Raw genomic sequence first — 27,035 nt, forward strand, 5'->3', positions numbered from 1 at the left:
CCATATTGTCATATTAATTCTAACAGATGTCACTTAACTTCCTTTGAGGGAACAAAAACCCACATATATACGGTTTTCTCCATGGCCCGGTGAGGCAGGCTGACAGACTTTTGTAGCGCCTGCTGATCTGTAAAGCGATTTCACCTGCCTTTCACCATCTCTTCCTTTACCCTCATGCTGCTCACACTTCTGCAAAATGATCTCCTTGCAGTTTTCTGCAGGTCAATGAGCTCTTATTAATCTTTCCAACAACTTGCTTTTCAAATTAAGGAGACTGAGGCACAGAGTAGTTATGTAACCCCTCCAAGTTCACACAGCTGGTAAACCCGGAGCCAGGATTCAAACCCAAGAAACTCAAGGCCAGAACCTTTGCTCTGAAATTCTCTCCTATGTCTTGTTTTTCCACATATTGTCCCACCTGTCCTTGTTCACAGGCTGAATGCTCCAAACCCCATGCAGGCAGAGTGGCTGGACCCTCTTGCCCACAGGCTGAATGCTCCAAACCCCATGCAGGCAGAGTGGCTGGACCCTCTTGCCCAGCTGGGTGGGCAGAGACAGACGCAGACGATGTAGTCTGCTCCCTGAGTGGGGCCCAGGGGTCCTCTGGAAGGCTGGTGGGTGCAGGGCCCGTGGGAGTCCAGAATATCCCTGGCAGCACCCAGAGCTGAGAAAGTGCTCACCTCTCTTTGTTAGTCTGCAGTATCATGGAAGAAAAAAAAAGAATCAATTTCCTATCATCTCCTCTACTCCAAACTTACCTGGACCCTTTTCTTCTCTTAACACCCTCCAGATGAAAAGGAAAGGAAGAGTACTTTTCACTGTTGTTGAGAGAGGGAGTTATTAGATTTTGCACAGCCAGTCCAGGTGCATCATGGCGATGTGTGAAAATGGAAGGCACATGAAAGCTCCAGCTTTATTCTTCCAGGACAGGGTTCTATGTCCACACACCTGGGGGTGGGGGGCATTACACAGTCTGTCCTAAGCTGAAGAGTACCCCCCAAGTTTATGCTCTTTCTGGAACTTCAAATATGACCTTATTTGGAGATAGGGTCATTGCTGATGTAATTAGTAAAGTTAGGATGAGGTCATACTGGAGTAGGGTGGCCCTTAATCCAATCCTCACAAGAACAGGTGTCTTTATAAAGAGAGGAGAAGAGACACAGAGATAGACACACCGAGGAAGATGTCATTTGCAGAAGAACGTAGACACTGAAGTGATGCATCCATAAGCCAAGGATGCCAAGGATTGCTGGAGCCACCAGGAGCTAGGAGATAGGCAGAGAATGGATTCTTCCCCGGAGGCTTTGGCAAGCATGGCTCTACTGACACCTTGATTTTGGACTTGTGGCCTCCAGAACTGTGAGACAGTAAATTTCCACTGTTTAAGCAGCCCAGTTTGTGGTCATTGGTTACAGTGGTCCTGGAAAACACATATGCAGCCTTCAGAACTGGATTCTGATTCCATTGATCAGCATCCTACCCAGTCATGTGTTTCCAGATGCAGATAGACAGCTCTGAGGATAATTTTTCCCCTGGACAGATGCTACAATGGATGTCTTCAGAGGAGAAGAGATAGAGGCGGTTTACAGTATTGTGCCTGCCCCAACATAGCGGTGAGATGTCATAATGGTAAGATGGTCATGTTATGGGCTGACCACAGGTAAGGTGCTTCAGATGAGGATGTGAAAGTCTTGGCTTTTCCAGGACCACCTGTTCCATGGGGCTGCTGTCCTGGATCATTGCAGAGCCATCAGTGTTTACAGATACATGAATCCACCATCTCTATCCCCTAAGGTTTCTGAGGTTCTGCAAGTTCTGCTTATAAAGATTTCTTGGAGGAAGGGACATTGAACTTTGAAAAGTGAAGATGGAAAGGGAAGGAAAGTTTTATAAAATTTTTTGGGGGTCTGCTATTGGAAAAGGAATTAAATATTATTCCATGTGGTTTAGACTATAGAGATAAGCCATAGAGAAATCCTAGGAATGTGTTTCCTTCATTATAGGAAGCGACGTTTGAAGTAGGACAGGCTACCTCATGGAATAGTGAGGTTATTTAGGACGGTACTGAAAAAACATATATTATTGGTCACAGAAACTGGGGTAGTGAAGGGTAGTGAATAAACTCCACACAAACCCATAGTAAGCACCTAATTCTTCCAGGTGTGCCATGTGCCACAGAAAAAAGAAAGCCCAACACATTTTGGGTGTGGAACTTATAGTGTGATTCCGTGCAGTGAAGTCGCTTTGGAGAGACGTGCAGAACAAAGAGCACTTACACATATCGGCCACCTGTGTTAGACCTGGGATTCTTTTTAGGCAACTGGCTGTTTCTGAGCGGAAGAAGAGATCAGGAGAGATGAGCTCTATACCTGGCCATAGCAGGTCTAACTCTCAGCAACTGTGGAGTATAAGCAGTCTAATGCTTCCCCCAGAAAACAGGCCCTTCTGATGCTTCTAAGTATGATTAACCTAATGATTCCAAAGGAACTCTCAAGCAACGTCTAACTCCTACTAAAAACTGTAGAGCATCCCATGGGGGAGAAACCTCAATTTCAAAATAACATTTAAAGCTCCATGAAATAAACTTTATACAAGTCAGTCACAGGACAGGAGAACTAAAGACATTTTTTGCTAAAGAATCAGCTCTGGAAAGTTCATCAACATTTTGAAGGACCATGAAAATAGGTCCCACAGAACTTATAGAAATACTAAGAGGATTTGAAGCAGGTTGACTGAGAATTCTTAGTTTCTTATTAAATGTCTAAAAAGACTATCAGTAGAAAACAATTATTTCTAATTTTTAGAAACTACTTAAATTTCAGGGGAAAGACCTGGTACAAACACTCCCAAATTTTGGAAATTTAATGCATTTTCATTTCTTGTGTTTTTTAATGTGTCTGAACTTGAATTACTATATTTAAAATCTCTTTACAAAGATTTTAATTAGTCTCTGGCCTACATCTTCAAACTATCCAGGATAAATCTAAGACTGTTTGATTTTCACGTACGTGGGGACATGTTATTTCATTATTACATCTACTTTTGCATATTCCATGACATAAAGTTACTGTACTATCAGGGCTGCTGGTGCCTGGAATCTCTCAACTATTTCCATTAGAGGCTCTTTAGGGACTACCAGTGCAGTTACTACCAAAATAAAGATTACTTCCCAAAAAAAAAGTTACTGGATAGCTGTAATCTGCTGGCAGAGACCCATATTTTAGCTCCAATTTTTTTTTCTTTTTTTTTGGTCTTTTTGCCTTTTCTAGGGCTGCTCCTGTGGCACATGGAGGTTCCCAGGCTAGGGGTCTAATCGGAGCTGTAGCCACTGGCCTACACCAGAGCCACAGCAACGTGGGATTCGAGCTACATTTGCGACCTACACCACATCTTGCAGCAACGCCGGATCCTCAACCCCCTGAGCAAGGCCAGGGATCGAACCTGCAACCTCATGGTTCCTAGTCGGATTCGTTAACCACTGAGCCACGATGGGAACTCCTTAGCTCCAAATGTTTTAATGCCATTCACTGGCTCATACTTCTCAAATGCAATACACTGCATCATTAATTTTGTAGTTTCATCTCTGAAAGCTATAAGTTGAGCATTCCTATTGTCTTAATTTTCTGTAATCTTTAATACCATGTGTGAAAGAACAAGGAAAGAAACTCTTCTTCTTTGTTCACCCCACGGCAGTTGTTGGAAAGACAGCGTGTCTTAGACACATCCAAAATTCATTGTTTAGAATTAAGTTCAAGCTTAGGTACTAGTTTGGATCTTCCAAAGAGGACCCTGGTCTAGGCACCCCTTGTCTGTCACGCTCCACTTCGCTATTTAAAAGAACCACCTTCCCCCAAACATCAGTCACATATTCTAGTGCGCCAAGGGAGGGATGCATTTGGAAACCAGTCATCCCTGAATGAATCCCATAGTCCTTAATTTATTAGGCCACCCACCTTGCATTTGGCAATCAGAAGCCAGGCGAGTGCTTTGAAGAAAAGGGAAGTAGCAGCTGGAAAAACCTGGAGTTGCAACCTCATTCACAGGCTCACGAAAGGGCCCAAGGGAGGAGTTACCAACGGTGGACATAATACATTAAATGGCCTATTCATGTTTCTACGTAATAATTTATAGAGTATTGCTGCATTTGTATATAATTCATATATGTCCATTGCATGTGTATACAATGTCATATGATGATGATGACTACGTCATTTAATGCTCAGTGAAGGCCTGGCCCTATACAAAAGGGAGACCAAGATCTCAATTGTTATGCCAACCTTACAGAAAACCTTGTATTATTACAGACATTTTGTGTAGATGAAGAAATGTAAGTTTGGAGAAGTTCCATGACTTGCCAAAGGTCATATCTCTTCTTGCTCCAAAATGTTACATCATAATTCACCTGTCTGTCTGCTGTTTTTTAACTATAGCCTAATTAAGACCTGTGAAAGTATGTTACTCACAAATAAAACACAAACCACTCTTTCTCCTAGAAGAGGGCTGATCTTGGGGGGCAGGTTGGAAGTTTTCATTCCTGTAGAGGTGCAGATGGGGACACGGACTGGTGCTACCAGTGTCATCTGCTCCTCTCTGCTCTGCGTTACTTCCCACCAGACCGCTGAGCTGGTGGTGCAATCGCTAGCTGCTCAGCCCTCTGATCATTTCAGGGGAAGTCCAGCTGACGTTAAAATAGAAGAGTAATTGCTGAAAAGAGCAGGCAGTAGAAATTATGCTGAAGCTTGTGCTTCAAGGGAATAGCAACAGAAGGACAAGGTCATTACATTTGAAGGAATAGTCTCTCTTTCATTCTTTCAGCCATTCATATAGAATCTCATCATCAAAAACATTTTGTTGTAGGACTGGAAAGAAATCTCTTTGAATCTGAATTTAACAAGATATTGATTACATGAAAGTAGGGAAAGAGGAAACAGAAAGGTATGAAATTGTTTAAATACATTGGAATTGAGGGTGAAATTTTTTTCTGTTGCTACATGCTATGGATTTCTAATTTAATTTTAATTGTAAGTAAATACTTCTGTTACTAAAAACATCTGCTTAAATTGAAAAGTATATCTGGTTCTATGAATATGACTAACATAATCATAAATAAAGATCTGTTAAAATGCTATTAAGGCTAAATTATTTTTAGACTGAAAATACAAAGTAGTGTTATAATTAAAATAAATTGGGAATCCTGTGATAAGTTTCTACTGGTGGAACTGCATCTGTAACATTGCCACTTTAAGACTAGTTTTAAGTTTTATAGCTAGAATGCTCCAATTCTGTACTATGACCCTCTGGAAATCAAGCAAACTGCATTCTGGCATTGTACTGACAGGTTTCTAAGTAAGTAGGAAATGAAGCTGAAGCTAATATTTTTTCCTCTCAAATGTCAGAACGATATTAACCAGAAAAATAGTTAAATGTAAAATTCCTGGTGCATATATTTAGAAATGGTCCAAAATAATTAGCTATGTGTAGGACAAATTAAGGCCATAATATAAATTCTCCCTTTTGATAAAATCTGAGTAGGGTTATAGTCCTAAACCCAATCACTTCTTATGTTAAGCATAAGAACGTCTGTAAGTTAAAGAATTAAATAAGTCATATAACGAGGAAGATGTAGGAACTGGTGGTTTTTGTTTAATGGTCCACAGCTCCCAAGAGAGATTTATCTGTCTTGGTGGCAGCTGTATTTATTTTTCTTTATGGGGCTCCTTGAGGATAGGGAGAATCGGATCATCATTTGAATATCACAGTTTTTCTTCTTTTATACAAGGATATGAAATGATGCCTCGATTTCAGTTCTGGATCCTACCGAAGGACAAGGAGAGCATGAAGGTGTGTGGCAGTGGCCCCCTTCTCCTACACAAGTAAGGGAGAGGGGGTGCTGGCACTCATCTTCCATGGCGGGCAAGCACAGAAGGAAATGGGAGAAGAGTCACTAGGAGGCAACGTCTATAGTGAAAGAAAAGTGGAAATAGTAATAGTACATTTATCATAGGTTTCTGTGAGGACTATTGAGGAAACATTTGTGAATCACATCCTTCAAAAATGTTAACTGCAACTGAGACTTCTGGGGGTGCGTGCTCCCAGATTCTTTCATTTCTGTCTTTATCTCTCTTATTTGATGCTGCTATACAGTAAAAATATGAATTATAAATCAAGAATATTTAAGCAAGTATTTCCCACAAAATGGAAGTGCAAGTATTTTCCACATAGTAGAAAGTTACTACAACTTTCAGTTTAGACCATAAGAGACTGAATTACTAACACCCAATTATTACTTTCCTGAAAGAGTAAACTTCTCATCTAAATGTCCACATTAACTTTGCAGTTTTTAGACATTTTGGAATGGATACCAACTCCTTCCATGATGAGCATTCTTAAACTCCCATAACCTCAATTGAAGTCTTTTCTTTTTTTTTTTTTTTTACTAAGAATGTTTAATGTTAAACATATAAGTAGGCAGCTAAAGAGTCTGAAGATTCCATGATTTCCTGGATAGTAGGGTTGATTAAGGAGACATTTAAAAGCAATTTAGGAATTCCATGAAAAGACAATTCCAAACGAAAGGCTTGTTTGCGACAGAAGCTGTCATACATTTAGTTTTTTTGTTTGATTTTTTTTTCTTTTATGTACAATAAGCAGATCATGTTGCAAAATTTTCATGCACTGTTCCACTAAATTGCTAACTTATTTACATGGCTGTCAGAAATCAACTTCAAATGTTGACTTACTCCGTGCATGAGAGAGGTATGGAACTTCAAAGTTAGCAACATGAAAGAAAATTAGATTCACATCATTTCAAGAGGGACGAAAGGAAAATCACAGTCAGTGAACGGATGTACGTGCACCGCTTGCCAGGAGGTCGGCACAACTTGCCAACACCTTTGTTAGACTGGAAGCAGATTCATTCGAGCCCATCAGTACTTTCCAAAGCTTACGGAATGATATTTTAAAAAATAAACGCATCGGCATATATATATTTTTAATCAATACTCACCATCAACTAAGTAACTACAAATTACCTATGCTTCTATTTTTTTTAAAAAATAGGAGAACATATACTAGAACTTCAAACCACCTTACCAGATTTTAATAATGTTGCTTTGAAAATTCATCTTAAATCAGTTAATAAACACCAAATATAATTTTAACAGGAAATACCTAAAGGTACAATTACCATCAAGAGAAAGGGCAAACTGAAAATCTAGTAATGTATTCAAAAGACTGTTAGAAAAAACTTTACCAGTTTAATTATTGGAAGATTATAAAACTGCTTCAGCGCTTCTGTACTGAGTAAGGAAGCTGTACATGTGAGGAGTAATACGTGAAATTGTTAATTTTACTATTTCCCTAGGGAGTAGGTGGAGAAGGGGTGGGAATTATGCTGTGTAGATCTCCAAATGGATCTTGGTTTATATGCCATAATAAATCCTGAATGTGTTGCTAATTAAATCTACTTCAAGCCACTTCCTTTTTCAGTGCTTAAAAGACACTTTGACTCATGGAATAACTCACCATTCATATTCTTAAAGATGTTCAGGATGGGGAGGATTTGACGGTAATAGGGCACCAGAGCTTCACCCACCATCTCAGCCGACACAACCAGATGCTGGAGGACTTTGAGAGTGACGCAGATGACCTGTCGGTTTCGGAGGTTCAAGGCATCTATACAGTAGGAAAGGGAGCAAGCGGAAAACAGAAAGCATTAATTTCTACAATGTTAAGATGAAGTAGTGTCATAGACCATCTAATTAAACCGTACTCCACTGGGGATCACCAATGGGATGAGCCTTGATTATTACAGCTATGAATGCACTGCGCCTTGTCGTGCTATAAACAGGATCTAAATCCATGGTTTATGTATTATTGTCCTCCCAACTTGTACTGATTCCTTACCAACCCTAAGAAAGCAGCTCATTGTCCTTCACAGAAGAGGCTGGTGATGTATAGGTAGCATGAAAGATAAAAGATCAGTTGGTGTCACTAGAGTTAAAGGATCCCATGAAGGTTGAGAACAGATAAATTTTTATGCAACAATCCCTTTCAGTTAGCAATGCATGCTATGCTTAAAACTACTGCTGTGAAACAAACATTTTATGGGGAGAAGGGGCTGGGGTATGGTATGTGTAAGTAGAAACTATAGGCTGATTACAAACATCGAACATTGTTGGTAGAACTGATCATAAAGTGATTATATTTAGACTCTCAAAAAAGTAAGGAAGAAAAGCATTTTTTTTTTTTGTCTTTTTAGGGCTGCACAGTGGCATATGGAAGTTCCCAGGCTAGGGGTCAAATCAGAGCTGCAGCTGTGGGCCTGTGCCACAGCCACAGCAACATGGGATCCAAGTCTTGTCTGCAACCTACACAACAGCTCATGGCAAAGCCGGATCCTTAGCTCAGTGAGTGAGGCTAGGGATCAAACCTATGTCCTCACGGTTACTAGTCGGGTTCATTACTGCTAAGCCACGATGGGAACTCCCAGCAATTTTTTTTCTTTTACTAATGTATAATTGTTTTACAGTGTTGTTCTAATTTCTCTTATAGGGCCACATTTTTTTTTTTGTAAATGTTCAGAGCTTTAGAAGTAATACAAAACGTTTTTAAAGAACAATTTTGAATGCACAGTAACAAGCTGTACAGCAGAGACAAAGAAGTAGACAGTAAGTTATTCGGCATTCCCCCACTTTCAGGGTCTGACTTACTCCAGTAGGGAATGCAGAAGACCAGGACACTGATAACTGACTGTGCAAACTCAGCCAACTCACCCCCACTTTCTTGGTCTCAGTGTCCTTAACCATGGGAACCTATTATTTACTTTCTAAAATGTGACTAAAAAAATTTCAAGATTTAGAATAACCAGATAAAGCATCTATTACGGAAGGACAAGGTGGTGACTGATATAGGGACTACTTCAGGACAAAGTGATGCCTGGGACTACTTCAGGACAAAAAAGGGGCTCTTAATTGTCATATTCTACCTTCTAAAGAAAAGACTATGACCTTAAAGTATGTGCCACATACGGAGGTACAAAAGGAACCAGGCTGTCCAAAGGAACGATACCATGGTCATATATATACCTGTGAGTCAGTCCTAATATTGGTCTTGAACTCCAGCTCACATTTCCAGTAGCCTGCATCTTGCGATCACCTCAAATTCAGTTAATTCAAAAGATGAGTTTCCCCTCTAAACTTTATCTTTTTCCTATTTACCCCATATTTAGTATCCATAAAACCAAGTTCCTAGCCAACGAGGGTCGAAACCTATTTCCCATCTTTCACATTCCTCATGTTGCAAAGTCATCTTGTTCTGTTTTTGGAGTAGCTCTTGGATTTCTGTCCTGTTCCCATCCTCACTACTCTTTTGGTCCCAGGGCTCCATCCTCACCAGCTCTCTTCTGGTCCTGGGGCTTCATTCTCACCATCTCTCTTCTGGTCCTGGGGCTCCATCCTCACCAGCTCTCTTCTGGTCCTGGTGCTCCATCCTTACCACCTCTCTTCTGGTCCTGGGGCTCCATCCTCACCATTTCTCCTCTGATTCTGGCCCTTGGCACTTCTTCACTGGAGCACTGCCATACTCCTAACCCACCTGCCTTCTTTCTATCTTTACCCACTCCCTCAAGTTGTCTTTTCACGCTGCTGCTGGATTAACCTCCTTAAAGCATATTTGATGATCTCTCCACCTGCTCAGAATTCAGTGTCTCCCTCATACCATTTCCTACAGAATAAAGTGCAAACTAACCAGGCACGAGGGTGACAGGGTAAATTTCAACCAAATTAAATTCTCAATTAAAAATCCAACAACAAAAGGTACCATTTAGTGATTTTACAGCTATTCCCTCTGGAATCATTAGGAAGTTTAAAAAAATAAAATGTGATAAGCTTCATTTCCTCCAGCAGCAAAATGGGGGTTGAGGCATGAAAAACACCTCAGCGCAGCACCACAACTTCTGGTCCAGTTCAGCCTGCATTCCTATTTGGTCTGTAAGTAAACATGAATTCAAAGAAGAGATAGCTCAGCTTTAACTCAGGGAACCAAGTTAAATATAACTATGGAATTTGATTGCATGATGGCTCATTATTACAGCATTTAGACACACTGTAGGCCATACCATATATTCTGAAAAACAACTAAAAATAGAATGCTATAATTTAGACTAAAAGCTGTAGTAATGAGATATGCAAGAAGACAGCTTCAGAGAACCACAGTAAGTTGGAGAGGGAGAAGGGCAGATAGTTTTGCAGTCAGTAGTAGGGATCCTTTCTCTTGTCTTATCCAAACTAAAAGTTGTTTTGTCTTTTCAGGAAGCCAGAGGTTATCATTTAACAGAAGAGAAGTGGGAGCCTGCAGAAATGTCATTCTGAATATTATGGGCAGTGGGCATTCTTTCAAAGAGTCTACCAATGAGGCTTAACATGTTTAGGGTTCAATACTGCACATATCTGTGTGTGATGGTTCATACACTAACAACTAACATGTACAGGGCACTTCTATATGCCAAGAATTAAACTGAGCACTTTACATATATTACTTTACTTAATCTGCATTCGTAAAATATTTACTGAGAATGAATTATGTATCAGTCATTGTTTTAGGTACTGGAGATAGAAGTGAACTAGACAGATATAGTACTCAGCTCCTTTGGGCTTCCTGTATAGTATGGAAGAAGATACTGATCAAATATTACAGATTTCTGCTGAGATTTCATAAGAAGGATAGGATATTTAAGCAGAAAATCAAAGGGAGCATTCAGCCCAGTCCAGAGCATAGGGAAGGCTTCCAGACAAAGGTAAGGACCTAAGGGATGAGTAGATGTTACTTAGGTGGAGAGAGGACAGCATGCTAGATTGCTCCCTCTTAGATAAAGAACTTCTTCTTTCATAAGATCTATTCCAGCTCAGAGAGAATAAAGTTCTGCTTAGTGATGTGGAAACAAAGCCCAAGACAGCAAAGAAACACTCTTAAAAATAGTTTGTACAATTGTGTATATGTTTTCCTTGAACTCATTTAGAAATGGTGGGAGGGAGTATGTCAGTATGTGTAGCCGAACATATAAAGGAGAGTGAGGATGTAACGCTTTTACCCAAGCTGAAAGATCTCTAGATCCTGTCTTGACTTAGTAACTAAACAGAATCAGATGTTTAAGATTCTGGGTTTCCGTCTTTTCTCTCTCTCTATTCATCCCTCTGTCACACCCCATTCTTAAAAAGGACTCACAGCTACATCTAGCTAAATGTTTTATAAACTGCTTAGTGAGGAAGGATTAGACATTGAAACGGAATTATATGAGTGTGTTGTTTTAATTTTTATATATTAAAATGTATAATTGAGTGTCTATAATTTCATGCCATTTTGAGGGTTTAGCTTTTTCTCCCCCCAAGAAAGCCTTTCTGTTGACACTATAAAGTCACAAGTAGAAGAACCTATTGAAATTATTAGAAGAGATAGTCATGTGGGCATATGCAGAACCCATCTGGTGATTGTAGAAAAGATTTTGGTAGCCATAGTGCCTACTAAATGCTGGCTTCTTTTAGAGTATATCTATATCTTGCAATAAAATAGGCTGAAATATGTTTATCTACTATTACTGTTAGAGAAGAGTCTTGCCATATGGAATATAATAAGTAGTAAATTTATACATTAATGATTAATATGATATAAAAATTTCTTGATTACATTTATCCCAGGCCATATAGCTAATTGATCACTTGAGGATAAATTGGTAATCTTTCTCACTACGGATAGTAATAATAGCTATTAGGAAATAATTATTTTATATAACAGAAAACCTGATTGAATTAACATGATTGTGACAAATATTACTGAACTGGCAATGACTGACAAGTAAAACGCCTGAATTGTTACTCTTAATGGCATCTAAAATGCAACCCCGAGTCATCCTAAAAGACCAGGGAATGGCTCTAAAACTTCAGCCGTTGCTGCGAAAGAGAGCCAGGGTGTGAACTATAAAAGCCCCTTAACTTCATCCGAGGGGTTGTTTTATATTGCCCATTTCTACTTCAGTTCCTCTATTTTTCTTCCTCATTCTCAGGGAATTAAGATACACCATTAAGCTGGAAGTCTTTTTGTTCTTACTGTCCCAATAGAATTAAATAAAAAAGAGATTTTTTTTTTGAAACAAAGTTCTTTCCTTTTGAAAAAGTATGTTAACATATATAAAAAGAATATGATTCTGTAGCTTAAAAGAGAAGACGTGTTTATTCTTGTGTTGATGGGCCTGAAAACTATTCTTAGGATGTAAGGGAGGACTTTGAACTCAAGATTTAAGGATTTGAAAAAGGTCTAACATGAGAAATCTACTGACATTATAGACCAACCAGGGGAACCTTTTTATTCAGAAAATTGGATTTCTATTGTACTGCTTACTGCTTTCATGTATAATCAACAAGACGGAGGTTCTGGATATGTAGAAATTGTTGAAGAATAAGGAAAAATAATTTAAAGTCAAGGTGGTAAAACTTATTCATCTTAAATGGTTATAGGTTACATGTATGATTTTCCTCAAGCATAAAATCCATTATTGCTGTGATATTTTTGCAAAGTGAGAGCATTTTTATGCTATTAGATATGATTCACCACTGTAGAATCAGGAAAGATAGAAATATTTCCACTTCTTCTAAAACTGGATACACCAAACAAAATGCAAAAGCAAACAATTCTAAAATTCTAAAATATTTTGGACACATGGTATAAATGTTAATATGCTTGATATACAAAATAGCTGCCACAAACCAATAAAGACTGAAACTGATCATTTTTAAAATGGGCAAATAATATAAATAGATAGTACGCAAATTGATAAATACAAATGAACAACTACTATCGCACAATGTTCAACTTCTTTGATAAATAAATGAAATGAAGCACTACTCTTTAATTTTGAATTTCATATTAACAAAAGTTCTGGAAAATTTCGTCCTCAGTATGGATATATGTTTGGGAAAAGAGGAACTGTCACAGACACAATACTGTAAACCCTCACAACCCTTCTACAACGTGCATAGAACACTTGACCCAGTGTTTTCACTTCTGGGCATTTAGTCAAAGGAAGTATGCAGCTGTGCAGCAAGAGCTTTAGGAAAGGGTATATCAACACTATTACTTATAATAAGAAACAATCTAAATGTTTCCAAAACACTGGCTTATTTAAGCAAAATCCAGTATATCCATACAATGGAAAATTATAGTTATTAAAGTCATAGAAAAAATATTTTAAAAATAGGAAAACCTTTATAAGATACAAGCGAATAACGAAGGAAGTTATAAGGCACATTTTCCCTATTCTCTCATTTTGAAAATACAATGTAAACACAAAATACTCGAGATTTGTAAGTTCAGATATGGACAGTAGAGACTATATCTACCACTGGCATATACAGACCCAGGATATTACTCCATTTAAAAAATACCTTTGATAAACTGCTTTAACAATATATATCAACATCCTTTGCATATCTCTCTGTTACTCTTCATGATTATAACCTATTTTTTTTTCTTTTTAGGGCTGCACCTGTGGCATATGGATGTTCGCAGGCTAGGGGTCAAATTGGAGCTATAGCTGCTGGCCTACACCACAGGATCCAGGATCCGAGCCACGTCTGAGACCTACACCACAGCTCACAGCAATGGCAGATCCTCAACCCATTGAATGAGGCCATGGATCAAACCTGCATCCTCATGAATACTAGCTGGATTTGTTTCCACTGCACCATGACAGGAACTCCCTAATTTATGTGTTTTAATGTGGCAGAATTCCAGCCCTATCCCCTTATTCTTTCTCAATGTTTTTTTTGATTATTCTTAACTATTTACATTTTGAGAAAACATTTAGAATAATCTGGTCAGGTTAAAAATTATGCTTCACAATTCAATAAAATTTCCAATAAATTTAAAGATTAATTTTGGAGAAAATAGTCTTCTTTCCATTAGGAACATGTATGTCTTTGATTGTTCTTATTTTTTATTAAGCTCTTTGGAAAAGCGTTATAATTTTTTTCATGTGTATTCTGGATATTTTCATTAGGTTTACTAGTATTTGAAACACTCTTAATTATTTTAATATTTTAAATGATATATTTTTATTTTGCTATGTAAAATACATATAAATATTATTTAATCATTTTAACTGTGTGAGTCAGTGGTATTAGTTACAGTCACAATATAGTATAATATGATCACTATCTATTTCCAAAATTTTTCATCACCTAAAATAGAAACTCTATACCCCTTAAAAAACCCTCCTCCTTACTTCCCCTCTAGCCCTTGGCAACCTCTAATCTACTCTCTGTCTCTATGAATTTGCCTATTATAGATGTTTTAATGTATTTTAAATATTTTTCTGTTGTTGAAATAATTAAATAATTGAAATCGCCAAGATGAATATCATATTAGTCAAATTAGATTGAAACAGACATAAATTTTGCTAGTTGGGGGGCATTAATCATATAAGTTTTTAACTTTCAGAATAGAAGGAATTCAAATTATTTTTTAATTAGAGTATAGTTGATTTTCAATTTTTGTTGTATAGCATTTTGTTGTACAGCAAACAATGATACATATGTTTCCAAATCAAACTTGTTTCAAAATTATAGAAACTATTCTCCTTCCAAAATAGAACTCGATTGCTATAGAGATAAATATGATGTGGTATGAGTTCTCAATTAAAGCATCAGAGACTTAGATCATCTATTATAGACACACAGTAAGCCTCCCATCAGGACGCCTACAGCAAGCCCCCATACCAACTTCAGCTACAAGGGAGGCAGACACCAGAAGTAAGAGAGGCTGCAACTCTATTGTCTGTAAAAAGGTCACCACACCAAAAACCTGTAAAAATGAAAAGACAGAGAACTATAACTCAGATGAGGGAGAAAGAAAAAACCCCAGAAAATCAGCTAAGTGATCAGGAGATTCTCAGCCTCCAGGAAAAAGACTTTAGACTGTTGATGCCAAAGATGATGCAAGACATTGGAAATAAACTGGAGGCAAAGATGGATAACTTACAGGAAACACTGAGCAAAGAGATACAAGATATAAAACTTAAGCAAGAATAGGTGCAAAGTACAATGAATGAAATAAAAAATTCATTAGAAGCAGCTAACAACAGGAGGCAGAAGAACAAATAAGCGAGGTGGAGGACAGACTATTGGAAATCATGGATGCAGAACAGAAAAGAGAAAAAAGATTGAAAAGAAATGAAGAGAGTCTCAGAGAACTCTGGGACAATGTTAAAGGTACCAACATCTGTATTACAGGGATGCCAGAAGGAGATGAGAGAGAGAAAGGGACAGAAAAAATATTCCAAGAGATAATAGACGAAAACTTCCCTAACATGGAAAGGAACCACTCACTCAAATCCAGGAAGCACAATGGGTACCATAAAAATAAACCCAAGGAGGAATACACCGAGACACATATTAGTCAAACTGATTAGTAAAAATTAAAGGCAAAGAGAAAATCTTGAAAGCAGTTAGGGAAAAGAAACAAATAACATACAAGGGAACCCCAATAAGGTTATTGGCAGATTTTTCAGCAGAAACTCTGCAGGCCAGAGTGAGTGGCATGATATACTTAACGTGATGAAAGGAAAAAACCTCCAACCAAGATTACTCTCCCCAGCAAGGCTCTCATTCAGATTTGAAGGAGAAATCAAAACCTTCACAGATAAGCAAAAGCTGAGAGAATTCAGCAACATTAAACTAGCCTTACAACAATACTAAAGGGATTTCTCTAGGCAGAAAAGAAAAGACAGCAACAGGAAACAAAAATTCCACAAATGACAAAGCTCACCAGTAAAGGTATATATACAGTAAAGATACGAAATCATCCATGCACAATTATACCACCAAAATCCGAAATCATGAGAAGAGGTGGGTACAAATGCAGGACACTGGAGATGCACTTGCAACTAAGAGATCAACAACTTAAAGCAATCATATATATATATATATATATATATATATATATATATATATACTGACTCATATAAAAACTTCAGAATAACTGCAAACCAAAAATCTACAATTGATACACAAACAAGTAAGAAAAATTAACTCAACTACAACACTAAAGATAGTCATCAAACCAGAAGAGGAGAGAACAAAAGAAGGGAAGAAAAAGAGCAACAAAAACAAATCCAAAGCAATTAATAAAATGACAATAAGAACATACATATCAATAATTACCTTAAATGTTAATGGACTAAACACCCCAACTAAAAGACATAGAATGGATACAAAAACAAGACCCATATATATGCTGTCTTCAAGAAACCCATTTCACTTCTAGGGACACATACAAATTAAGTAAATGACAGTATTCAGTTACCAAAAGGGTCTCAAGGTTGTAGTCACTAGCATGATCTATTTAGTACTCAAAACTTTCCAGACATAAAGGAACCTGAAGAACAGTGTAATCCAACACACTCTTTATCAGTCTTGTTGCAAACAAGATTGGGCCTGTGTCTGTGCTCCTTCATACTGAAGCCTCTAACAGTAATTGAGAGTCAATTTACCAGTATCCTGCTTTGTCAGAAAGCAGAGGAGTATTTGTCTCTTTGGAGCACCCTGTTCCCTTGTCCCTTCACTGCTGGCTCAGTTTAGCTGGAAGGAGTCGGCTGACAGATGGAATGATGACCAAAGGAAGGAGTTAGCCAGCCTTGGCACCATTCTTAGAGTAAAACTCAATGACAATCTGCAGTGACAAGCAGGCACTGCTTCTAAGAATTACAGTTAGGCTTTTTCTCTGGTTGAGAAAAAGTGTCTAAATTTGCTGCAGCTTTAAGATAACAGAAGTAGTGGACTATGAAGAAGGATACAATACACACAGGCTTTTCACAAAACAAGAAAGTTGAGAGCTATGCTACAAAATAGAAGATGGGTAAAAACATTAATTTTCGAAGAGGAGCTGCCCTATCCTCCCCAAAGAAGGAGTTTGAAAAACTACACATTGCCAAGCTTGACTTCAATATCTGGAACAATTCTAGGACTGATTATTTAAGCAAGCGACTTGAGGGCTCCCAGGAAAATAGCAGTGATTACCAGGAGTCAGAGTGAGCTCTCTGGAATGTCAGGTCAAGCTTACCTCATGCATTCTAATAGGTTTACTCATAAAAGTAGGTCATAAACAGACTATACTGCAAGGCATCTGGCAAGACCTCTCTTGTAGGCAAGGTACATAAATGGTTGAAAAGTTAGGTTTTTTATTTTTTCTTTACTGTGTGAATACCTGAATTTAAGTCATATGCCCTGATGGTTTGGTATCAACCTATGTGGTCCCTACTAGAATACTGTAGAGGTCCATACTTGACCTAGTCCAGTTTCCATCTAACATTTTAATTGTAACTTAGATGAAAGTTACAGAATCCAAATGTATCAATTTTTCATGACCCAAAGTTAGGAAGTCTGCAGAGACACAACCATGAAGGAATACTAAGGAGTTAAAAATAATAATGTGCTATTATTACCACTTTGATTGGGCACCATGATAAACCTCCTATTTGTATGATCTGTTAATTGTTACATAATGTCTGGGCAGTTGGTTTTATAATCCCCTGGGAAAGATGAAATAATTAATTTACCAAAACCACACAGTTAGTTAATGTGACCATTAACTGGGGAATGTCTGAATGAGCCCAAGGCCTGTGCTCACTGTGGTGAGACCCCGCTTCTTCCTGGCATCCCACTAGATCCCAGTGGACAACAGTGCCAGACTTGGAGCCTGTTCAGGAGAAACATCCAGTGCTTCACAGACAACACAGGCTCCAGCGGGGACTTTGAACAATCAGCCTAAATGTAGCCTGGGACCTGAGCTCAAGTGGTCTGTTCTGGGAGAACAAATCATCGTAATGGAGCTAGGTTTCTCAGCATCTTCCGAGAAAGCAAGCAGCCCTCTGCAGTAGTGTCATTGCCTGATTGGAGCTCAGCTCTCACGTGGAAGGACAAAGATTCCCATAAGAGGTCTCAGCCTGGGTGACCAGACTCTGTGGCCATAGTCCAGACAGAGGATGATGATGACATTTATCACAGACCACATCCCCTGCTAAGAGCTTAAAATGCATTCCCTCATTTAATCACTAAACCAATAGCCCATAGTTGGGTGCTGTTTTCATCTTAATTTTATAAACTGAGCCCCAAAGTGGTGCCTTGACTGATAGCTGGTATGTGGCAGAATTTGAACTGTGACCAGGTTGTCTGACTTAAGAGCCTTTGTTCTGAGCTATCCCACTATACGGGATGAGAGTTAGAATTTGTTTATTTGAGACTTGGAAAGGGTGGTCAATATGTGGTGAATTCAGTTTGAAAATGCAATAGTGCTATTTTTAGCTTTTCGTCTCTTTTAGTCTATTGTGGCTTTCTGGCACGGATAGCTATAATCTCCATTCTCATCATTTTTACTTTGGATTGCTCTGAGTCTTTTTTCTTATGCACACAGAGCTAAGCCTGATTTTTATTCACCCTCACAGGTCCAGAAGGAATTTTTCCTCTGGCAAGTGACCAGGTAACTGTTTAAATACTTCTGAGAAGGTCTAATCTCTGACTCAGATTGCTATCATCTTGCATCTACTAACACATTATTTCTGTGTAGGAGTTCACATAGAGGGAAACCAGTTTTTCTATTATGACTTTCTTTAATGGGGGAATTAAAGGCAGTAAGGCAATTGACAGATTAATGTAAGAGAAATGGGTAGAGAGAAAGGGCAGTACCCATCAGGTGGCTAGATGGCCCAGCCCCATCCAGCTATGGCTGCTTGTATTCAACACAACGCTTGCTGCTTATTGAGAGCCTACTTATCATCCGACCTGGGCATTTCTACTTGACCTCCCTTAACAACCACAGCTCTCTGGGGTGGTGGTAATTCCCTTATGGTGGAGGTGAGCACTAATCTCTCAAACTCAAGGAGATGGACTAACTTGCACAAAATGGTAGAGGCAGTGCTAGAACCCGGAGCCAGGGCCATAGCACTTCCCGGGGCCACACCAATCCTCAGAGGGGGCAGAGAACCATGGTCTCTGGCACCACCTGCTGAAGCTTCTCCAGGAAATGGATGTTTTACGCTGTAAGATTCCAGATTCCATTGCCCTCCATGGCTATGAATTCTCATGTGGGAATATCAATGGTTCAGTGGGGGTTAAGTTTGCTGTAGTAAGAGACCAACCCTAAAATCTAAGTGGCTTCACACAGAAAAGGACCATTTCTCATCCATGGTAGACATTCAATTCACGTAAACATTGGGCTGAGAGGAGAGAGAGAGAGGATTGTGCATTGGCTTTGGAATGCTTAGTTTGAAGGGAACACACACCTCTCTTTTCCATTCACTGCCCATTGGCAGTTAGTCCCATGGTTCCACATAACCACGTGACAGAAATACTAAGGAGCAGAGAGATGTCTGGTGTGCAGTAAATGTCTCTGCCATAGAATTCATGGTGTTTTGAGAAGTTAGCTCTTTTCACTTTTGCTGACCGGTACCATGGGTAGGTCACATGATCTGGGTTAACTGAGTCAGCATGTTCCATCTCCTGCGACCACAGTTAAAAGCTGGGCATGGGCCTCTAGCTGGTGCAATCTCAGTGAATCTCTGATTTCTATTTTTTCTGGAAATTAAAGGACAATGATACATATTCTTTCCTACCTGTATAAATAAGTGAGCATGTAGTCCGAGGATCTACTCAGAGCAACCTGAGGCCAAAAAGGGAGCCAGCTTTAAGATTACCATGCATAAAACAAGAAGTCCACAAATAACAAATGCTGGAGAGGGTGTGGAGAAAAGGGAACCCTCCTCCATTGTTGGTGGGAAAGTAAATTGGTACAACCATGGTGGAAAACAGTATGAAGGTACTCAGAAAACTAAATATAGAACTACCATATGACCCAGAAATCCCACTTTTGGGCATATATCCAGACAAAACTTTCCTTGAAAAAGATACATGTACCTGTATGTTCACTGAAGCAACATTTATAACAGCCAAGACATGGAAACAACCCAAATGTCCATCAACAGATGAATGGATTAAGAAGATGTGGTATACATACATAATGGAATACTACTCAGCCATAAAAAGAACAAAATAATGCCATTTGTAGCAACATGGATGGAACTAGAGACTCTTATACTGAGTGAAGTAAATCAGAAAGAGAAAGACAAATATCATATGATATCACGTATCTGGAATCTAATATACAGCACAAATGAACGTTTCTACAGAAAATAAAATCATGGACTTGGAGAATAGACTCATGGTTGCCAAGGGGGAGGTAGAGGGAGTGGGATGGACTGGCAGTCTGGGGTTAATAGAGGCAGACTATTGCCTTTGGAATGGATAAGTAATGAGATCCTGCTGGATAGCACTGGGAACTACAGTCACTTATGATGGAGCATGATAGTGTGAGAAAAAAGAATGTATACGTGTATGTGTAACTGGGTCACCATGTTGTACAGCAGAAACTGACAGAATACTGTAAAATAACTATGATAGAAAAAATAAAAATCATTAAAAAAAAAGATAACCATGCATAAAACAGAACAAGAGTGACATTGATAAGCCACCAAATTAAATTAAGTCTGAAATGAGACCCTGGATTTTTCAGCTATGTGAATTATTAAGCAAACCTAATTCTTTATGACAATTTGAATTAGTTTTCTTTTTTGTATCTTGTAACCAAGATAATCTTAAATAATACACCACTTTTTTGTGTATTTTTAGAGGAATTAATATATTCTTAAATTTAAAATTACTACTTTTTTTGTCACTTTTAAATAATTTACCTGGAAAATTTCAAGAGGAAAAAGTAAAATCATTAGATCACAAAGAATAATGCATTTCAAATGGACTCCTTCCTTTCTAATTAAATAGAATTCTCAAAACAATTTTTGTATCATGATACAGATTCTGTTATTTTATCCTTACTTGGTGTATTTTTTTCCCACTGGGTGTTCTTTAAAAAGACCATTTTGCTTTTGAAAATGTTATTGTTCAGACTGCTTCAGCTGTGTCTGTGCATGTTTGTCCTTTATAGCTGGGTGACCTCAGCTCATTAGAGCCCTCCTAATGAGGCCACTGTCTTAGGTCCTGTCTATTTGTAGATCAGTGATATTTCTATAATTCTTTAGCAGTCAAGGTCACCTTGCCACCTAGTAGACCATCTCACAAATGTATGTTACTGCTCATAAATAAAAAGAAACACATGAATGGATGTAGATGAATAAACAATTACTCTCACTACGTAAATAATTTCCCTAATAAATGGAAAGCAGTATATCATCATACTCTTTATTTGCTGTTTCATATTAGGGATTCTTAGAAGGTAGTTTTTATATAATACACGGTACAGAGGCGAAGCCTAAGTGGCCATTTCACGCTTTTGATTATTACTCCTATACACATTTCAATACAAACAGCAGGTATGTTCCTGATTAATTTAATTTTGCAAATGTTCTGATGCATCTTCCCTGTACTAGCCAGTACATTAGATGCTGTGGGGGCCTACTGCTTTCTAATACCATGTTCTAAGTGGTATAAGAGAGGAAGATAGAAAGTTCTGTGGGCAAAGGAAGGCGGGTGGGAGAGGACTGGAGGTGAGGGTTGGGAGAGGGAAGGGAATCAGAAGAGGCTCTCCAGGATAATTCCTATTGGAACTGGGCTTTGAAACTTCCTTAACATTTAGGCATTTGGGGATATGTGACAAGGGGTATCCTCAAAAAAGAACAAAGATACATAATTAGAAAAGCACAAGACAAGTTCTACAGCACAACCAGTTTGGCTAGAGCATGGGGTGTAGCATAATCAGTTTTGGCTAGAACATAAGAAATTAAGTCAAAAACATAATTTGGAGCTGGATATTCAATGGGAATCCTTGAATGACATGCTAAAGAATGGAAGGTAGGCAGAAACTGGATGGGAGTCTGTCCTTGAGAGGTGGAAGTGCACTAGGTAAGATTTGTGAACTGAAAGCTTTGTGCCTCTAAGAACTAAGGTGTGTGTCCTGAGGCAGAAGGAAGTAGAAGGTATACACATGCAGGGTGTCAAGAGTGGCGAATTTTGTGCTGGCAAAGCATGTAGAAAATTAGAGGGGGGAGCACTCTGGAAGGTAGAGACCCACACATGAGGTAAACAAAAAAAGCCAGCATGTAAACTCTGCCCTAGCTGATCTCTAAGGATTACACACATGAGAGAGATGCCAGTAGGCCCGAATGATAGGCAGAGGCTGAAAGATGAAAGTGAAGATGAAAAAACTTAGCCTGCGATTCATCACTAGGGAGACAAAGTTTGAAGTTTGTATTTAGCAGGTTAACTGTCCATTAAAATTAGAGCTGACACTCTTCAAAAGAATGTAACAGAATCTACAATATATTATTCATAATGTCCATGGTAGGATTACACATTCTGGCCACCAAGCAACTATGATGAGCAGAATCCCTCCCCCCCTATCAACCTGCAATAGGTGAGGAGTAGATGTGAGAAACAAACCTTTATTATAAGCCATTTATTGTTTTAAGCTTTTGATTTTGGACACTGGCTGTTATTTCAATATAACCTAGCCTGCTCTGATTGGAAAAAATTTCCGTTATCATATTAAGAGAATTCCCTTCTATTCTTTGCTTTAAAAATAAAAATGGGTGTTGAATTTTAGCAAATGTATTTTTACCATGATTTGAGATGATCACATGCTTTTTACCCTTTAATGCACAAATGTAAATGGCATTAACTGATTTTTCTAACGTTAAGCCAATCTTATCTTCCTGAAATAAAATTTTGTCATGAGGTACTATCATTTTTATATGTCAATGGATTCAATTGGCTAGTAATTTTGCTCAGAAAATTTTCCTAAAAGATCCTAAAAGATCCCTTCTTGTAATTTCTTGTAATGTCCTTTTTGGTATCAAATTTCTGTTGCATCATAAAATGAGTCTGAGTGTATATTCTCCATTTTTACTCTCTGAGAAAATTTGGGCCAGGTTTAAATTATTTTTTTCTTTAAGTCTTTGAGACAACTAGCCAGTGAGGCTATGTGAATCTTGAGTTATAGTTAATTTGTGTGAGAAAATTTAATTACTAATTTAATTTTTTCAATTGTATTACTGTTTGTTTTTAACTTATTTTCTATTTTTCTGGTATCAATTTTGGTAAGATATATATTTCAAAAATTTGACCATTTAATTGAAATTTTAAAGTTTTACGTATAAAATTGATCATAATATCTTATCAAGATACTGTCGATGTCTGTAAGGTCTGTATAATATTCCCTTTTTCATTTCTAGTATTGGTTAATTTTACCTTCTTTCATTTTTTATTTTTAAGCTTTTACAAGTGTCTGTTGATTTTATTAATCATGTCCTGAAACAAATCAACATTTCCTTTTTGGTCCTCTCATTTCCATAGCTGTTTTTGATTTTTATTTTACTACATTTTTATATTAATAATCTATTCTTCCTTTGACTTTCTTTTACTGTCCTTTCTGTCACTTATTGATATGGATGCTTAACTTACTATTTTTCCCTTTCTTTTATTTTCTTTTTCTTTTTTTGTCTTTTTGTCTTTTTTAAGGCTGCACCCATGGCATATGGAGATTCCCAGGCTAGGCATCGAATTGGAGCTGTGGCTGCCAGCCTACACCACAGCCACAGCAACACCAGATCCAAGCTGTGTCTGCAACCTACAACACAGGCCATGTCAACACCAGATCCTTAACCCACTGAGCGAGGCCAGGGATCAAACCCATATCCTCAAGGATACTTGTAGGGTTCGTTAACCACTGAGCCATGATGGGAATGCCCTATTTTTTCTTTTCTGATACTACATTTAAAGCTACACATTTTCTCCTAAACATTGTTTTTATCATGTTATATGTGGCAAAAATTTTAATGTAATTTTGTAATACATTCATGTAATATTATTCAAATTTTTTAAGATATAATTTAAGTGATATTTTCATCATTGTGCAGTTAAAATTCTTTATAATTTAATTAGAATTTATTATTTGACTGACCCATGGGGTATGTAAAAGTATGTAAATATTTCAAATATATGGGAATGCTTTAGTTATTGCTTTAAAAAATTGATTTCTAATATAAATTGCATTTTGGTTACATGATATGCTTTGCATGATTTCCATACTTTGGTAGTTTTTGAGACTTGTTTTATGGCCTAGCATATGATTAATTTCTGTAAATATTCTAGTGTACCTAAAAAAAGTCATTTGCAGTGGTAGATGCAACACTGAGGTTTTGTAAAGAAGACAAGATCCTCAGGAGACTCTTATCATTTGGCTACCGTATAACATGGATGAATTTTTTTTTTTTCTTTTTGACATTTCTTGGGTTGCTCCCACGGCATATGGAGGTTCCCAGGCTAGAGGTCTAATTGGAGCTGCAGCCATCGGCCTACACCAGAGCCACAGCAATGCAGGATCTGAGCCTCATCTGCAACCTACACCACAGCTCACGGCAACGCCGGATCCTTAACCCGCTGAGCAAGGCCAGGGATCGAACCCACAACCTCATGGTTCCTAGCTGGATTCGTTAACCACTGCGCCACGACGGGAACTCCCTACCATGGATGATTTCTTGAATTTTACATGCTTCAACTTTGTCACCTGTAAAATGAGGATTACAGTAGCTGGATTGCATAACATGACTCTAGGAACGCACCTAGCCCATTGAAAGCTTTCAGGAATGTCAGTTGTGGTGGTTTCCTTGCTTTTGGAGTCAGAAACTACTGCATAATTTTCTACTTTTGACTTAACAGATTGTGAAAAAAAATAAATTATTTGAAAATCTTGGTAGAATAAATATATATTAAGATCTATATCATGTAGAGAATTCACTTTCTTTTCAACTTCCATGATGACAGTACTCAGCATTCCTAATAAGAGCCTCAGTTAATTCTAAAAAAAGGTAAATTGAGCAGAAGCCATATTCTCTTGCCACAAGAATTAAATATAAATAAAATAACCATGAGAACAAAATCCCTAAATATTTGGAAATTTTAAGTATTATTTTTTTCAAATGAATCATCAAATAAATACGAACTGTAAATAGTGACAAGGAGAAACAGGCATAGCAAAATAAATGGAATTAATTCAAAATTGCACATAGAAGCAAAGTCATAACTTTACATGCTGTGATTACCAAAAGAAACAATAAAAATAAAAGTAATACGCATTTAAGTCAAGATGATACAAAAGCAGAACAAATAAAAACTTAAGGAAAACAGATAAACTAACTGCATTATAGAAGATGTGGCAAACACATACATACAATGGGATATTACTCAGCCATAAAAGGAATGAAATTCTGCCATTTGCAGCAACATGAATGGACCTAGAGGGTATTATGCTTAATGAAATAAGTCAGATAGAGAAAGACAAATGTTGTATGTTATCACTTATATGTGGGATATAAAAAATAAAAGAATGAATATAATGAAACAGAAACAGACTTGCAGATATAGAGAACAAATTAATGGTTCCCAGTGGGGAGAGAAAAAAAGGAGGGGCAAGACAGGGGAATTGGATTAAGAGGGACAAACTACCTTGTACAAAATAAATAAGTTATAAGACTATATTGTATAACCCAGGTACTATTTTATAGTAACTTGAAATGGAGTATAATCTATACAATATTGAATAACTATGCTGTACACCTGAAAATAATATACAATTTCAAATCAACTATACTTCAATAAAAAGTAAAAAAATTATAAAGTTGAATAGAAATAAGGTGAAACTTTTAAAAAATGACACAGAACAAAATACAGAAAACACTGGCTGACAATAAAAGAGAAACTACAAATGCATAATATTATCCCCATTTTAATAGGTCAGGCAACAGTGTCACATGGAGTAAAGCAACTTGCCTTGGGTCATGTGGCAACCAGACAGTGCAGCCAGGATTAGAGACTGAACAGTCTGATTCCACAGTCTATGCTCACAATTAGTGCATTATCCTGTTGACCTATATGCAGGAGTCAGAGTTACTGAATGAGGGAAGGAAGGACATAATGAGTCAGGAAGCAAAAAAATACATAAACACCAATCCTAAAAACCTATAGGAAATATTTATGGAGAGGTAAGAGAATGAGCATAATGTATTCATAAAGGAAGAGAACAGGGAGTTTCTCTTGTGGCACAGTGGAAATGAATCCAACTAGTATCCATGACGATGCAGGTTGATCTCTGGCCTCTCTCAGTGGGCTGGGGAATCTGGCGTTGCCGTGACCTGTGGTGTAGGTTGAAGACACAGCTAGAATCCGGCATTGCTGTGGTTGTGGATATGGCTGGCAGTGGTAGTTCCAATTTGACTCCTAGCCTGGAAAACTCCATGTGCCATAAATGCAGCACTAAAAAAAGCCAAAAAAAAAAAAACAAAAAAACAAAAAAAAAACACCGGGGCGGGGGGCAAGAAAACAAAGTGCTATTTAAAAAAACAATGAGGATAAAGGAAAATTATGATAATTAATGAAATATTCAATCACATTTTTGGAAGATAAAGTGAAGGAACTTTCCTAGGAAGTAGAATTAAGACACAGTTGGATAATACGAGCAAAAGGATAAAGAAACTAGAGGATCAGCCCACTAGGTGCAAATAGCAAGAGAAGTAAGAGAAAACAGGAAGAACATTATCAAAGGACTAATACATGAGAAGTTTCTAGTGCTGTAAGACAAATGACTCTAAATTGAAATTTCCTAGGACAATGAATGAAAACACAGCCACATCAAAGCATGTCAACATGAAATTTCATATCACCAGAGATAAAGAGAACCAGAAAGCTTTCAGAGACTGAGGGAAACAAGCCACAAGCAAATGGTTAGCAACTCAAATGGCATCAAGTTTTTCAAAGCAACCTAAGAACCTGAGAGGCAGTAGAGACATGACCTCAAAATTTTGGATGAAAATTGTTTTCAATGTAGCCAAGCTAATCAGGTGTGATGGAAAATTTTTCAGATAAGCAAGGACTGAAAAATATACCTTTCATGTACTTACAAGAAATTAATGGAAGATGTGCACTGTA

At 37.8% G+C, this 27,035-nt stretch overlaps 1 protein-coding gene across 1 annotated transcript in view; it reads right to left on the reverse strand.

Moving 5' to 3' along the window:
- PACRG (parkin coregulated) overlaps positions 1 to 27,035 on the reverse strand; it is a 499,477-nt gene that overhangs the window by 205,049 nt on the left and 267,393 nt on the right. The window contains exon 4 of the mRNA XM_047769777.1: positions 7,525 to 7,674. Coding sequence (XP_047625733.1) covers positions 7,525 to 7,674 — 150 coding nt within the window. The remainder of the gene's footprint in view (positions 1 to 7,524; positions 7,675 to 27,035) is intronic.

This window comes from Phacochoerus africanus, chromosome 2, assembly GCF_016906955.1.
Source record: "Phacochoerus africanus isolate WHEZ1 chromosome 2, ROS_Pafr_v1, whole genome shotgun sequence".
Classification (NCBI taxonomy): domain Eukaryota; kingdom Metazoa; phylum Chordata; class Mammalia; order Artiodactyla; family Suidae; genus Phacochoerus; species Phacochoerus africanus.